The sequence below is a fragment of the Triticum aestivum genome, chromosome 6B, assembly GCF_018294505.1.
Source record: "Triticum aestivum cultivar Chinese Spring chromosome 6B, IWGSC CS RefSeq v2.1, whole genome shotgun sequence".
Lineage (NCBI taxonomy): Eukaryota > Viridiplantae > Streptophyta > Magnoliopsida > Poales > Poaceae > Triticum > Triticum aestivum.
This window is the reverse complement of record NC_057810.1, coordinates 133,163,662-133,178,733: the sequence shown is the minus strand read 5'-3', so window position 1 is coordinate 133,178,733 and position 15,072 is coordinate 133,163,662. Positions and strand designations below refer to the sequence as shown.

At 49.2% G+C, this 15,072-nt stretch overlaps 3 protein-coding genes across 5 annotated transcripts; 1 reads left to right on the top strand and 2 right to left on the bottom strand.

Moving 5' to 3' along the window:
• The first annotated feature begins 780 nt into the window (after positions 1–780).
• On the top strand, positions 781–3,904 carry LOC123136144 (protein NLP3). 2 transcript variants are annotated; one of them, XM_044555454.1, is made up of 4 exons: positions 781–1,687; positions 1,850–1,927; positions 2,120–2,954; positions 3,100–3,904. In XM_044555454.1, exons 1-4 carry the CDS (start codon positions 1,049–1,051, stop codon positions 3,729–3,731), a joined length of 2,184 nt encoding a protein of 727 aa, XP_044411389.1. In that variant the 5' UTR covers positions 781–1,048; the 3' UTR covers positions 3,732–3,904. The 2 variants fall into 2 exon arrangements, with proteins under 2 accessions (XP_044411389.1, XP_044411390.1); XM_044555455.1 differs by having other exon boundaries at positions 782–1,687; positions 1,850–1,900.
• LOC123136145 (protein PTST, chloroplastic) lies at positions 3,868–8,449 on the bottom strand. 2 transcript variants are annotated; one of them, XM_044555456.1, is made up of 9 exons: positions 8,300–8,449; positions 7,824–7,863; positions 7,414–7,690; positions 6,988–7,077; positions 6,346–6,414; positions 5,796–5,901; positions 4,621–4,709; positions 4,349–4,461; positions 3,868–4,262 (listed from the first exon to the last, which is right to left on the bottom strand). In XM_044555456.1, the coding sequence occupies exons 2-9, from the start codon at positions 7,853–7,855 to the stop codon at positions 4,160–4,162; spliced, it is 879 nt and encodes a 292-aa protein (XP_044411391.1). In that variant the 5' UTR covers positions 7,856–7,863; positions 8,300–8,449; the 3' UTR covers positions 3,868–4,159. The 2 variants fall into 2 exon arrangements, with proteins under 2 accessions (XP_044411391.1, XP_044411392.1); XM_044555457.1 differs by having other exon boundaries at positions 7,414–7,678.
• Positions 8,450–9,402: 953 nt separating this feature from the next.
• On the bottom strand, positions 9,403–12,675 carry LOC123136142 (uncharacterized). The gene is made up of 3 exons (XM_044555453.1): positions 12,542–12,675; positions 10,454–10,862; positions 9,403–9,845 (listed from the first exon to the last, which is right to left on the bottom strand). Exons 2-3 carry the CDS (start codon positions 10,841–10,843, stop codon positions 9,771–9,773), a joined length of 465 nt encoding a protein of 154 aa, XP_044411388.1. The 5' UTR covers positions 10,844–10,862; positions 12,542–12,675; the 3' UTR covers positions 9,403–9,770.
• Between the last annotated feature and the right edge of the window lie 2,397 nt (positions 12,676–15,072).

The window sequence follows — 15,072 nt, the reverse complement described above, 5'->3', positions numbered from 1 at the left end:
CGCCGCCTAGGAACAAATGAATTACGACAAACTTAGAGAAGAGAGGAGAGAAAAGGTGCATTCAAGAACCTCATTCATATGTTGGAATTCCTCCAAACCAAATGTGGAGAAAATTCACTACCATGTAAATCAAAGGGGCGTGCTACGCGTCCGCGGGCTTATCTTTTTAAAAGACCAGCCAGGTCGCGAGCCGTCAGATTTGCCTTATCAAGCGAGCCGAGCGTGTCTCCACCACTGCAACACGGATCTTGTTGCAGAATTATTTCTGAAACATAGGTCTTGTTGCAGAATTTTTTTGCAACTACTGTTTTTGTTGCAAAAATATATTTGCAATTGAGGTTTTGTTGCAAAAAAGTTTGCAACTGTGTTCTGGTTGCAGAAAATTCCCACGGTAGAGGTTTTGTTGTAAAACATGACCCATCGTAGACCACTGCAACACCGCCCCTGTTGCAGAAGCGCGTTCGGCAGTATGCGAACCCTCACTGTACACGTGTCATGCAGGGGAGGTGGCGGATGCTACCGCTTCGATCCACCGGGTGATGGTAAGCTTTTCCCAAAATCAAACTATGCGAACAGTTTATATCTTTTAAAGCACGTCCTAATAAAGCAGCTCTCACATAAGATAGCCTTCCTTCCTTCAAAATCAACCCCTTTGGCTCCAAAGCACGGCAAGAACCATGTAGTACCACGGAACATGTCCAAGTGCACCGCAAAAGTCCAAATGAAGCCGCGGGGGACAGAGAGGGCGATGATAATAACCTGATAAGTTTGTTTAATCCCTCGATGTGCATTGTTTAACAGCGATATAGCCCACCTTCCACCGTGGATCGGCACATTCCCAACGCCGCGTCGTAATATTCCGGCCCCCGAACGCCGGCGACCAATCGCAGGCCGTCACCGCGACTCCTCCACCGATAAAACTACCTACAAGAAGCCGACGCTGACCCGCGGCTTAACCTAGGATCTGCGAAGCTGCGGCTCGACATTGATCGCAGTCATCCACAGATCTTTTGTCTTGGTCTTTCTGAGTAGCTGGTTTGCGGTGGGCATGGTGATGGAGGTGGAGGCCGACATGGAGCGCGTTCTCGGCGGCTTCAGCCTCCGGCTCAGCGACCGCGACGACAGCGATGGGAGCGGCGGCGGCCGAGGAGGAGGAGGGCACGACGAGGCGGACGGCGGGGGCGCGGTGAAGGAGCGGATCGCGCGGGCGCTGCGGCTGTACAAGGAGTCGAGCAGCGGCGGCGAAGGCGGTGCGCTGGTGCAGGTCTGGGCGCCGGCGCGGGACGGGGAGCGCCGCCGCGTGCTGGCCACCCGCGGGCAGCCGTTCGTGCTCCCCTCGCGGTGCCGGCGGCTGCTCCAGTACAGGACGGTCTCGCTGGCGCACGTGTTCGCCGTGGGCGGCGGCGGCGGGCAGGGCGAGCGCGCGACGTGGGAGGAGCGCGGGCTGCCGGGGCGGGTGTTCGAGGCGCGGGCGCCCGAGTGGACGCCCAACGTGCAGTTCTACGGCACCGGCGAGTACGCGCGCATGAGCTACGCGCTCATCTACGACATCCAGGCCAGCCTCGCCCTCCCCATCCTCGACCCCGCCGACCCGCGCCGCTGCCTCGCCGTCCTCGAGCTCGTCTTCACCGCCGCCCCCGCCGCACGCTTCGCCGCCGAGGCCCACAAGCTCTGCAAGGCCCTCCAGGTCACACATCCGTCTCTCTCATCTAGCTTCCTCCTTGCACTCTCTCTCCACCATACAAACTACTACTCCTTGTACAGCCGCCATGAAAATGTTTAGCTAGGTAGCCGCCATGATTCCAAAAAGCTTCCAAGATTAACATTTTCTGGAAATCTATGCATGCAGGCCGTGTCATTGAGAGGCTCCGAGATCTGCCACCCCGTGCCACCGACCGAGGTGCGTGCCGCGACTTGCGAACCATGGGTTCGTGCACATTTTCTCCACATCTTAGTCTTTCTGATGAACTTTATTTGTTGCATCAAACTCAATAGAGGCGTAATCGCATGAACTTTGGAGACAAAAAACTTCTTTTGTTATACAATCCGTCAATGTTCATGAGTTCATCTATCAATCCGAACCCGCTTTTTCATCATGTTATGAACATCTCTGGTGCAGATATGCAACTCAGAGGCGACTCAGGCGGCCATGTCGGAGGTGTCGGGGCTGCTGGCCGCCGTCCGCGAAGCCCACGAGCTGCCGCTGGCGCAGGCCTGGGTGAGGTGCAAGCAGTGCACCCGTACGGACGTCGACGACGACGCCCAGCATTTCTCCCTGACGACGGCCGGAGCCCCGTTCCACCTAGGCGCGCACTACGGCGGCTTCCGCGACGCCTGCGCCGAGCACCACCTGCGGCGCGGCCAGGGGCTCGTGGGCGAGGCGGCGTCGGTGCGCGGGCCACGTTTCTGCGCCGACGTCGCCAGGCGGTCCAAGGACGCCTACCCGCTCGCGCACTACGCCCGCATGCACGGCCTGGCCGGGTGCCTCGCCGTGCCCCTGCGACTACCACCGTCCGCCATGGACGTCGGCGACGACGGCCAGGTAGAGGAAGAATGCGTGGTGCTGGAGTTCTTCCTCCCGCCGGACTGGAGGAGCGCCGGGGAGCAGAAGGCCATGGTGGACGCCGTCGCAGCTACGATCAGGAAAGAATGCTCCGGCAATCACCTGGAGGCGACGAGCGACCTGCAAGATTTGTCCTTGGAGGCCGTTCTTGCCGATGCTGACACTGCCCATGAACTGAACAATCGTGGGGACTATGTTACCAATGATTCAGACGAGGAGGACGGCGATCAAGCAGGAGGCGTCCATGGCGCGGACCAAAGTGGAGCCGAGGATCGTGTACCTCCACCGGAGACGAAGAAGACCGGAAGGAAGGCCGGAAGACCTGTCAGTCTTAAGGAGCTGCAAGGATACTTCTCAGGGAGCCTGAAAGATGCTGCGAGGAGCCTCGGCGGTAAGAACATTCTCGACACAGATTAACCAAGATGAACACCACAAACAATTTACTATGAACCGAGGTCATCAAAACATGTCGAAATTTGGCATTCGTAGATTGAAAAGTTTTAGTGTATGAGCCAACTGAAACTCTTGTTCTACAGTGTGCCCGACGACGATGAAGCGCATCTGCAGGCAGCACGGCATATCGAGATGGCCATTCCGGAAGATCAGCAAGGTGAACCGTGCCCTCGGCAAGATCAGGGCCATCGAATCGGTGGATTGCTCATCGAAGCCAACTGCTGCTTCTTCTTCCACCTCTCGCCGAGCTCCAGCCCCTCGTCTGCCATGCTTGTCAAGTGCTCTAGGAGAAGACACCTCCTCCCAAGGCTCAAGCCAAGATCCTCCACCTCTCACCAAAACCACAATGCGCAAGTCTTTGCTGTGGCACAGCAATGGCGCGGAGGGGGAGCTGGTGACCATCAAGGCGAACTACAGAGGGGACATCATCAGGTTCAGGGTGCCGTGCTCTGCCGGCGTAGCGGCAGTAAAGGAGGAGGTGGCCAAGAGGCTGGGCCTAGATGCTGGCACCTTCGACGTCAAGTACCTCGACGACGACCATGAGTGGGTGCTCCTGTCCTGCGATGCCGATTTCCAGGAGTGCCTTGATGTCGCTCCGGGACTGCCAGCGTCCTCAACAATGGCTGGCGGAGCTGGAGCGGTGTCTCCAGTTGTCAGGCTAATGGTGCAGGAGGTAGCTGATAACCATCGGAGCTCTTGTGGTAGCTCAGATTAGCCTTACTTCTGCATGCCTTAACCATACAGCTGTTACTGATGAGGAGGCTTTGTCACTTCCTTGACGTGTGTCGGTGCCAGGTAGAGATTTCAAAATTCTGCAGATTCACTTTGTAACTTCATATACTCATGGTACATTGTTTGAATAATGATAGAAGGGATGGAATTTTATCACTTGAAGAGTATTTTACATGCAGTAGCAGTTTCAAACTAATTTGATCATCTCCTACCACATGGATTCATGGAAGAAGGATCCTTTCCTAAGTGGCTTCAGTAGATCAGTTAAGAGACAAAATTACAAAGGCAGCATGCAGACCCAATCAAGCAAATGGGGCTTTGCATTTCATACAACACGAATTTCGCGGGAGAACACCCATGGTAGTAATCTGGTACGGTCCTAATACAGTTCTAAGAGACAGCAAAAATCTGCTATTCCACAACGAGTTTATTGTTCTGTGTCAATCCCTCGCCGGTAATCAGGTATTCTGATGACAGTTTCCACTCCCCGTCCACCAAGAACTTGATTTCGTAGCTTTATTATGCACACAAACATATGAAGATGATTTATTTAATGGATCAGAGTGAGTGTGGCAGCATCGCAGAACTGATAAAACATACCTCCCAGGTCTAAGCCTCAGAGTCGCAGAGAATCTCGCATAATCCCCTGAATATTCCCTCGACATTGCCTCACCATGTGACCAGCCATCGAAGGAGCCCATAATTTGCACGTTCTGGTATGAATTGTATACACATGGTGAGTAAGAACGAAGCAAAATGAGAATGAGGACAAAAGCAGAGGCATAAGAATGTATTTTACAAACTGAAAAGGACAAATATAGGAGTGCAAGATGTTATTAAATATGATCATTCAGTAAAAAACATTTGTTTACCTCAGCCATGCCAACCCAATGGACAGCGATTTCTCGAGGTCTGAAAGACTCGATATCCTTTATCTGTACCATAACCTTGTCATGAACAGCTGCAGGAAAGCAAACACTAGTATCATCAGTCAGCAGATTTCACATAAAGTCTAACTTAGAGCATTGCACTCTTGTATGAAACAAGGTAATATTTTTACACAGCTCTAGATACTGTTATGCAACTAGATGTCCGAAAAATGGATATTACAAGCATTTGTTCGCACTTGGCACTGCTAAGCACATTTAGCTATTGTTGGCATGCCAATTTTACTTCACCAAAGATGGATGAGAACGCACTAAAGACTGTTCTGCATATTTAGCTGCTGTAAGTCTGCAATAAGCATGAAGTTTCTCAAAAATTATTACGGCGAGGACAGAAATATATATCGATGACAAAATTTAGTTCTGAGGAATCATGAATCGCTAGCACTCAGAATATTATATCACAGTTATAATAACCATAAATGCACTTGGATCTCACTGTCAACATACCTACTTTGCATATCAGAATCCATGTCACAACTCACAACATGATAGTGAGAACTGCAGTTATAAATGACAAAGGATCATCACCACTGCCTTCTTAGGGCTACTAGGTATTCCATGCCAGTCAACAATGATGCTAGCGGAATTGTGACTTTCAGCATGCTGGAGTTTATAGTTGACTTACTATGACAAACAAACATATCAATACAACAAGGATCAATTTGTTTAAGTGGATTAGATATTATTTTTTTCAGTGGGTAGCCCACAAACTTCAGGTCAATAGCTAGGGAGATCTTTAACAAACTGGAACAATCCCACCGGCCTAAGGCACCAAATCTCAGTCCCATGACCTACCTAGAGTAGCACTATAATATGTAGAAATTTAACAACAGGACAACAGAAAATAAATGTTGATTTCAAATGGATTGTACATGGATCACAATTAGTCAACTCAAGTACTGTCTGTTCAATCATATGGAGATAGGGCATCAAGGATAGGCATTCATCATTCGGCTTGAATTCAGTGGGCCACTTCAAGGCAAAGTTTGCTAAGTGAGCTGCCGTACTATTGTCAAATGTCTTTGCAAAAAAGGTAACAATGACAAATGTAATGATGGAGAGCCTCAATCATGCTGACAGTAGCTCTTTCTGCTAATTACCTTCTAATCTGGAGAGAAGATGAGACTGAATATATTTCCCATTTACCTTCCTTGACCCTGATGGAATATCAAAATTAGCAATCTCTTCAGCTAGGCCAACCAAAGCCTGTGGACATAAAGAAACAGATAAGACGCACAAAGTTCCAGTACCAACAGCAAAAGTGGTGGTTACTTACATGTGCAAAAGACAAAATTGAAAAAAACCAGTAAAGAAAACGTAGTTATATACATCCAGTACCAAGGAAGATAAATCTAAGAGCTTACAATATTGTGCAAAGTGAAATCAGCATAATTATAAGGGGGTTGATCATTCGCAAAAAAAAAATAAGGGGGTTGATCAGCAACAAAACATTTAGCAAACAATCACCTTAAAAACTGTGCAGTTTGCTTTTGAATGATCACAGAAAGGACCAAACACGTATTTTGTTGATAAACATGACGCAAAGGGGAGACGAAAACAATTGGAACACGTGACCACCGGACAACATCTTGAGGCAATCCAAATTGACTATGCATAACAGTTAAACAATCTGAAAAATAAAATGCTAACCTGCAGTTCAAGTTCCAAAACAGCAAGTTCACTTCTGAACTTAACAATTGCATCATCCTTTATTTGCGACTGCAGAACATAAGATCTAGTCAGTAATGACCTGGCACTATTAAGAGAAATGGTATTATGCGACTTTTACATATGAAATCTGTCTACACAAAACCTCATTGGTCCGTGATAAGCTTAAGTTGGAAAACAGTTATGCCGCTGCTAACATGTAACATTTCAGAATTTTCATATTTATGATCACTAATAATTTTCTTGCTGAGTTAGCAGACAGTGTCAAGTGAATTGACAATTGTAACATGCAAGTAGCAGAAAAGTTCTAGATGCGACCCTTCCCAGGTCAAAAAGAACACCATATCTGACCTACATTGTAGTTCAGATAGACGGCTAATTTTGAATCTAAAGGAACAGGTCAGTGGTTTGGTGGTAGCCTCCTCGCATACCCAGGTTAGAGTCCTAGGACCAGCTTGGGTCAGAGCTCCTGGCATATATATTATGAAAATAAGAAATTATGAATGTATATGCAGTTCTTCAACAGAACAAGGAACTATTCCTCAGAAGGCCAGTCATACAACACCACATTTTACTACGAATCAAGTAAATTCGATGTATGGTTTATGATCTCAGTAATAGAACCTGTCTCTTGAGAAACCGGTTCTGCTGGTTTGCTTCACTTAGCTTTCTCAAAAGCTTACTTCGTTCTTTATCAGCCAAAAGAGATTTCAACTGCAAAATAACAAGAGAGAGAAGATTCATCAATCACCACTGCCTCTTTTAACAGATCCGAAAGCATCACGTGTGGCCAACATTACATAGCTTAAACACCCACATATGCAAGCATGTTTGCTTTTTCCCTTTTCAGAAGACTATTATGTGTATAAGCATTTCGAGAGGTACACGAACAATTCTAGCCCCATTTCATTTAGGCAGAGTGTGTCAACTTGCAGTTCTTTTGTAAACGCAGAAGAACAACTGATTTCATCTTTCATGAGTAAGCGGCACATGTGCTCAGAATGATGAACTTCACATGTGAAACGATATAATACGGAGTTTGACTAATACCTCGGCTGAGGTAAGCTGCTCACTAGTCTGCCCAGATGAAGATGATGTCGAACTCGATGGTGCAGGCCCATTTTCTAAATTCAAACTTGCTGCAAAAGATCTCCAGCGTGAACGTCTGCCAACAACTGGGCTGATGGGATACACCCCAGTGGCGACCTTGCAGCATCGGCTAGAGTTTGCGTAAGCTGTAAAATAGCAGAGAACCCTTCCTGGAATCCATTGCTTCTCGCACGCGGGCTTACTCGGGCATACGAAGTTATACTCCCTACCCGCATTCCTTGTCAAGAAAATCAACATATCATGTCAAATTAACTTGGGAGAGACAACGAAAACCACCACATTTTGTCGAATTTCCCTTTTGAATTAGTATCTGGACAAAAGGCGAGTGCACAACCAGCAGCAGAGCCTACCTCGCGGTGAAACTCGCAGTCAAGCATTCCATAGCAATTCCTGAAGAAAAACAATAATAAGAGACATCCTGTCACCAGTCAAATTCAGTATATCTTCCACTCAAAACTGTGAACAGAAGAATAAATCTCCGGTGGCCGGTAACTTCATGTACGCACGCAGAACACATTCGATAACCGCAGCGTCAGACTCCTACACTGACGAAACTGCAAGGAGCCGACGCCCCTTGCCCTACTGAGGGAAAAACCTCACTGTTCGTTCTGAACCCACATACTGTGGGCTGACTCAGTAGTCCATTTCAAGGGAAACCCAGAACCTCTAGAGCTGCGCCTCCCACGGATCAACTCCTATCCACCAAACAAGCGCGGAAACGCACGCGGAAATCGGAACAGGCGCAGCCACCGCGCCCAATCGCGACAGGAGCTCAGCACCAATCGGCCCGCCTTGGGGGAAATTAAGCGGAGACCTAGAAACGAACCTCGCGGAGAATGCCGGGAGCCTGGGACCGGAGCCCCGGAGATCGAACGGCGGTGGAGGCGGCGGAAGAGGAATCGGAGTGGAGTGGGGAGGCGAGGGCGAGGAGCTCGTAGTTCTGTTTGTGTGTGCGTGCGCTTCGCGACTCGCGAGGTTGCAGCCACGGATTTATTCATCTTTTGCGCTTTATTTTTGTTTTTGGCTGTTGTGCGGGAAGGCCCTCTTCAGATATCTTATTCAAGATGAGGTCCCAGCCGATCAGGTCGACTTTTCGATTTTCAGGCCATCGTAATTTATTTATTTTTGAGGGAGTAACAATGTGCTACAAATTTCAATCCTTTCAAACTTGGCTCGGTGGAAGCTTAAGTCAGCAAGACCGAGAAATAGGACTATCTGATTTGTCTGCGTTTTGTTTTCGGTAAGCCATGAAATGATCATCTTTTGGGTGATCATTTTGTCAACGGCTGCTCCTGTTACACTTGTAATACACTCTATTACAAATTATCTGAAATTCTAGCTTTCACTCCGTACTACCCTATGTTTTATCAAATCCACCGATTTTATTTTTTTGTAGATATCTACAAGATTCGATATCTCACAAAAATAATTAACTGTTACGGGTATACTGTAGTAGAACTTGAAACCTACAACTTCGAATAGCTTTTGTGTTTTATTTTGTTTTGATTTCAATGCTGTGTGCAAGAAGGGCCTTTTGAGACATATTATTCTCGATGAGCCCCCGAGTCTGCACTGCACTCAAGGGCGATAGGAGGTGAATTGTAAGACTAAAAGCAACGACTCGCCTTTTTTTTTCGAAACGGATGACTCGCCTTTTGATGAGTACGACAAAGCAAAGCTTGAACAAGTGGCATCCTTTTCAGGCCATCGAATTGAAAACGATGTGCTACAGCTACCACTTGTTGGTACTTCAGCAGCCGAGCTCACAGCAAGGCATATCAGTGGAAGACAATTGCCACTAATCGTGCACTAGAATTCTCAACATTACACTCAGTCAAATCACGCAAAGGCACCTCCGTTTCTGCAAAGCACAACCTACTGAAATCGGATATCTTTGCACCCATGTAAACCCGCACCACACAACCAAAATAAGGCGAATGATCTGTCTCCTCCCCGCTTGGAACACGGGAGAACACGGCAATGCATAGGTTCATGAAACAAGCGCAGCCCGCGGCACAGGGTTGTTGAATTCCGGAGTCTAAACGGCTACACCAAAAGATCTGTACAACTTGCAACCAGGCATCACGATGGGGCAGACTCCAACAAACAGACCAGCTATCCCACCCGGAATTTAAAACCCCAAACACATAGTACTTGTTGCTTTTGGCACTACGAATCGAACACTTCGGGGTGAATTCTTTGCAGAATCGAGAAATTGTGCTCCGCTACATCGAGTCTTGATGACGGTGGGGAAGGTTTGGCTTGGACCAGATGTAGCTGGAGAGTTCTCATCCCGCCTATGTGGACGAAGGGCCATGGTGCTCCGGCTTTTCTGATACTTCGGCGGAGTGACCGTTATCATCAGCTTCGCACTGAAATGGAGAGTTCAGCAAGGAAGATCATTAGCAATGAGAAATGGTTTCAACTAATGATGTTTACAGATGGCAATGGCTGTGTTCTGCTATAGGGAAAAAAAACATGATGTTGATTCAGCTACAAGGTTTGCACATAAGACTAGGTAAAGAATCTAATGCACCAAGACACCATAACATTGTCATCAGCTTCGCACCGAAGGGAGCTCAGCATGGAAGATCATTAGCAATGAGAAATGGTTTCAGCTAATGATGTTTACAGATGGCAATGGCTGTGTTCTGCTATAGGGATAAAAACATGATGTTGATTCAGCTACAAGGTTTGCACATAAGACTAGGTACAGAATCTAATGCATCAGGACACCATAACATTGTCATCAGCTTCGCAACGAAGGGAGTTCAGCATGGAAGATCATTAGCAGTGAGAAATGGTTTCAGCTAATGCTGTCTACAGATGGCAATGGCTGTGCTTTGGCTAGAGAGAAAAATAAAATAAGACATGGTGTTTGATTCGGCTACCAGGCTTGCACAGAAAACTAGGTACATAATCTAATGCATCAGGACACCATAAAAATAATCAGTGTACTGGTTACGAGAATTTCACGTACCAGATCGGAAAGCATATCAATGGTGAGTACCGCGTCAAATTCATTGGCCTTCAGTGCTTCAAGAATGAAGTCAGCAGACACATCTGGGAACATCAGCGAGAGAGATTCCACCACGGCGAGATGATTACCCGCGTGACTTGCTTCAGCAGCTTCTCCTTTTGATGATGACTCAGTAGAGATGTTGATCTTTCCTAGGCTTTCAGCATAGTCATCAAAAGAAAGGGACTCTGGGAGTAGATACCCAGCAGACTTGTCAGCAGTCTCATTATTTTCAGTCTCATCTACTTGCTTCTCAGGGTCCTTCTTTCCTTTCAAGCTTTCCGCAAACGGAGACTTGGAGGTAGGCACGAAAGGAGTGGCATGCGGATTCAACTGAAAAGACCGCTCCATTGCTCGAGATTCAGCAGACCTATCAAAACAATCAAGGAAACATAAGTATTGTGCAAACAGCCATGAACTCATGACTCATCAATCATCATATTACTTCACTCTGATATAAAAACACTTCGATGAGTGCAAAAGGGAATGCATTATTCAAAGAAAATTAGATGAAATCCATCTCCACATTATTCATCAGCGTAAACTGCCGATTCTTCATGTGAGTTATAATCAAGGTTTACGAGTCGACGAATCGTTCCGAAGTTGAGACTCGTAGACTAATCGTGATTAATCGACACTAGTCCTTTTTTTTTGCGACTCATAGACTAGTCAACACTGAAGTGTAGTCAGCCTTGGAGTTGAGACTCATAGACTAGTCTTGACTAGTCCTTGGACTCATAATCCATGATTATAATCCTCAGAATTGATAATATCAACATATAGTAGCTTGCCACAATACAGTACAGAATACACTACGCATGGAAAATGTATCACATCTTAGGTAGAATATACATCAATCAAAGATGATCAGACACTTTGAGGAGTGCAAAATGGTATGCATTATTCAGAGAAAAATAGATGAAATCCATCTCCACATTATTCCATCAGCGTAAGCTGTCGATTCTTCGTCTGAGTTACGACCCTCAGAATTCAAAATATCAACATATAATAGTTTGCCAGGATACACTACACAGTACATTGGGTGTGAAAAATGTATCACATCATAGGTAGGGTATGCATCAATCAAAGGTGCACACACACTGCTAGATCAGAACCCACTTACGGGACAGCAAACTTAGGGGTTTCAAGCCATTGGTGCGCAATTCTATCTATGGACTAAGCAACAAGAACCTAGCTAACAGCAACTGGACGTTAAGTCTTTTTTAAGAAAAAAAATAAAGCAAGTGGATGCAACTTGCACTTGACAAAAATGATTCCACATATTAGTTCGGCATAACAGAGTAACTGACATTCCTTGGATACACAAAAGAAATGATCAACAGTTACAGGATAACTAGCTAATAAAAGCAGGGCAGGAATAGCATGACAGAAAATTACACAGCTGAAACCCTAAACAAACAAGATTTCATAGCCTACTGTCTCCAAGCTCCAATGCAGGCACCCGAACTATAACCAGGAAGCTACAACCATATCATACCACATTCTCAAGGAACAAGAGCAACCATTAATCTCACAGCAAGACTGACAATCACAAGGATGAAGCTACTCATAGGCCCGTACATATTGAACGAAAATAGAACGCGACGGGGAATCGAATCTACTTGGTGATGCCATTCAACCGACCGCGCTCTTCATTTCAGCAAGACTGGGTCGCCGGGAAGTACGCCCAAATGTTAACGACTAAGCTATTGACTACTGTGACCAGAATAGGCTACCATGAAGCATAAGTTCCCCGATAACCAATCTCAAGTTCCCGATCCCCCCGCTTCCCCGGAAAAAACCTAGCACAAGCGAGCGATTCCATGATCCCTGGGTCTCGAACCGAATCCGCGACCACGAACCCCGCCGAAGGATCGCAAACACCTCGGCAACAGCAGGGAAAAAGTCGAGCGCGACATCCAGGATCATCAAGCAACCTAGGCTACCGCCGCCGCGCGCGGCGAGATTGGCTGACCACGCCGGGATCGCGAATCGAACAGGCTACGACACAGCGAGAGGGGCCACCGGGGCGAGAGAGGGCGGCCGTACCTCGACGCCGACGGGGGGAGCGGGGCGCGGGGGAATGCGCGAAACCCTAGGTCGGTCGCGCGTCGGTCTTCGTTCGTCGTCGTCGGCGTCGCGCTCGCTTCCGTCGGGCTGGAACGGAACAAGGGGGTAATAAAGGAGGGGGGGGGGGGAAAGAAGGTGACGGGGGAAAGGCAGGGGGAGGAGGGTGGGGGTGGTGGTGGGCCCCGCGCGACGTGGTGGGGGGACGTGGGCCGTCCGATGCCGGTGCCGTTCGCGGACGGACGGCCGGGATGGCGCGCCCCGGCCACGCGCAGGGGTTTCCTCCCCTTCCGCTATTAATTGGGGGTGGCTTTTTCTGGGAATGGCAGCGCGTTTTTGCTTTGGGGGGGAAGGATCATGCGTGTTCGCTGAGTAAATGAATGAGTGCTGGCACGCACAAGCAACATTCACGTGCCCCTCGTTCTACTGGTACTGTAGTTCTGATATTTACCACGTGGTTACGGTGGTGTGAAAATATTTCTGCAATCCCATGGCGACGATATCTTGGCAGTTAAGAGTTGTTTTTCGTCTTTGGGTCCACCGTCTGCTCGGCGTCTGTTTTATTTTTGTTTTGAGTCGATCATGTGCCCAACGCGCGTGACCCATTTCATGTCCGCGCATAAATTTAAAAGGCCCGCGGTCATAGATAATGCCAGCGGTCATGCCGTCGCCCAAATGCCGTGTCGGCGTCATGCCCTCGGACGGTGTGTATGCATTCGTTCGCTTACTTTTGCGCTTCGGCTTCGGCCCGGCTTGATTGACGAGCTTGTCCTCGAACAAAGGCTTCCCGTCAATGTCCATTTCATTCTCTTCCTCGAGGTCGCAGTCCTCCGGGAACTCGTGGTCGAGCAGGAAGCTGCCCAGGCCGACCTGATCTTCCATGAAGGCGTTGTCCATGCCAGCTTAATCATAGGTCGCCGACGTGAATGGCGCTCGGTCGTCTTGGCTTTGGGTCTCATCGGGATCATAGGCAGCCACGGTGCCGCAAGCGGAGGCAGCGGCCGCCACACCATCTTCGAAGACGATGTTCTCGATGATGAAACGGTTGGCCGTTTCGTCATCATGAGCCGCCGGCATTCTGTCAAAAAGGTTGCGCGTATCGGGGAGCATGTCGGTTGGCATCTCCCGTAGGCATTTCCTCACCCCCTCCGAAGGATGATGCACTGTGGTGTTGAGGTCACTGGACACGGGCGCGGGCGTGGACGGCGCCACCACGCTCACCTCCGGCAAGCATTTCCGGAGAAGCGGGAGGCTTGCAAATAGATGTGGAAGCCGGGAATCGGCTGCATGGCAGACGCGTGCGCGCGACTCTGGCAGCACCATCCGAGGAAATGCCGACGAGCCCGCGCGGGCCAGAGTTTAACCCTAGGATGACCAGGGCCTTCCTCGTTGTCGCGTGACTCGGGCATTGGTTTCCTCCTGCTGTGCAGCGATGGAGAGGGTAGCGACGGCTGCCGCTTCGGATCTGGCGTCCTACGTGTGTCTCCGTCCCTTCCTCTTAGCCGACTGCATGACCCGCTCCTCGACCGTCAGCTACTTCTTCTTCTTAGGCGGCGTCGCGGTCTTGCGGGGAGCCTGGGGCTTGCCTTTGGCGCAGGCAACGGAGGTGAGGCCGGATGAGGCGAGGGAGGTGAGGCCGGATGAGGCGAGGGAGGCGAGGCCGGCGGTGGCATCGAGGGTTGGCGTGTCGTCCATGGCGAGTGGGCGGGAGGGTTTTGGGAAAGTGGAGGAAAATGGTGGCCGTTGAGCCACCGGCTGGCGAGCCAGGGGAGGAGTAGGCGCGCGTCGCGTGCGTCCATTTCGTGTCCTCATCGACGCAAATGAGACTCAAATTTAGGCCGGGAATGGGTCAAGAGGCGAATGAAAATCGAACACGCATTCATTTTGGGTCGGCGTGTTGGGCCGACTTCTCTGTCCGCGACGACCCAAATGGAATGAACACATGCGGACGAAATGGGTCTGCACGTTAGTTGCTCTAAGAGCAACTCTGACAACCCAAATTGACGTGTGTTTTGTCCGTTTTCAGGCTGCAAGTGGACACGTGCCATCCACGACGCCCACTTAAAAGCTCATATAATTCATGTTCGTGGACCCCCACGTAACCTGCGCTATGAGAAGTGGGATAAGTTGCCTAACCACGAATGACACAGAACCCACCTCGTTCCCCTCTTCCTTCCTCGTTCCTCCGGCATAGCGCCGCCACAGAGTAGGCCGCTGCATAGCGCTGCCGTCCACTTTCCTTATGGTCGGTCTAGCGCAGCCGTCCACCTACCCCATGGACGCCACATCGCTATTTCCGGACGTGGTGGAGGGACATGGGCCGTCGGATGCCGGTGTCGTTTGTGGACAGACGGCCCGGATGGCGCACCCCGGCCACGCGCAGGGGTTTCCTTACTTCTACTACTAAGAGAATCTCCAGCCGCGCCCCCAACATGGCCTCCCCACGCGTTTTTTTTTGCGCCGGCGCCGAAAAAAACGGCCCAGTCGCGTCCCGAGGAGCCCGTTTTTCGCCG

What these genes read in the sequence shown, in the direction of transcription:
- LOC123136144 (XM_044555454.1), top strand. Translation starts at nt 1,049, where the DNA reads ATGGTGATGGAGGTGGAGGCCGACATGGAGCGCGTTCTCGGCGGCTTC. An exon ending in AGCTCTGCAAGGCCCTCCAG is followed by an intron (nt 1,688 to 1,849) that starts GTCACACATCCG and finishes CTATGCATGCAG; the next exon opens with GCCGTGTCATTGAGAGGCTC. An exon ending in CCGCGACTTGCGAACCATGG is followed by an intron (nt 1,928 to 2,119) that starts GTTCGTGCACAT and finishes TCTCTGGTGCAG; the next exon opens with ATATGCAACTCAGAGGCGAC.
- LOC123136145 (XM_044555456.1), bottom strand. Translation starts at nt 7,855, where the DNA reads ATGGAATGCTTGACTGCGAGTTTCACCGCGAG. An exon ending in ACTGCGAGTTTCACCGCGAG is followed by an intron (nt 7,691 to 7,823) that starts GTAGGCTCTGCT and finishes TTTCTTGACAAG; the next exon opens with GAATGCGGGTAGGGAGTATA. An exon ending in TCTTCTCTCCAGATTAGAAG is followed by an intron (nt 4,710 to 5,795) that starts GTAATTAGCAGA and finishes GCTTTCCTGCAG; the next exon opens with CTGTTCATGACAAGGTTATG.
- LOC123136142 (XM_044555453.1), bottom strand. Translation starts at nt 10,843, where the DNA reads ATGGAGCGGTCTTTTCAGTTGAATCCGCATGCCACTCCTTTCGTGCCT. An exon ending in TTGATATGCTTTCCGATCTG is followed by an intron (nt 9,846 to 10,453) that starts GTACGTGAAATT and finishes TCTCCATTTCAG; the next exon opens with TGCGAAGCTGATGATAACGG.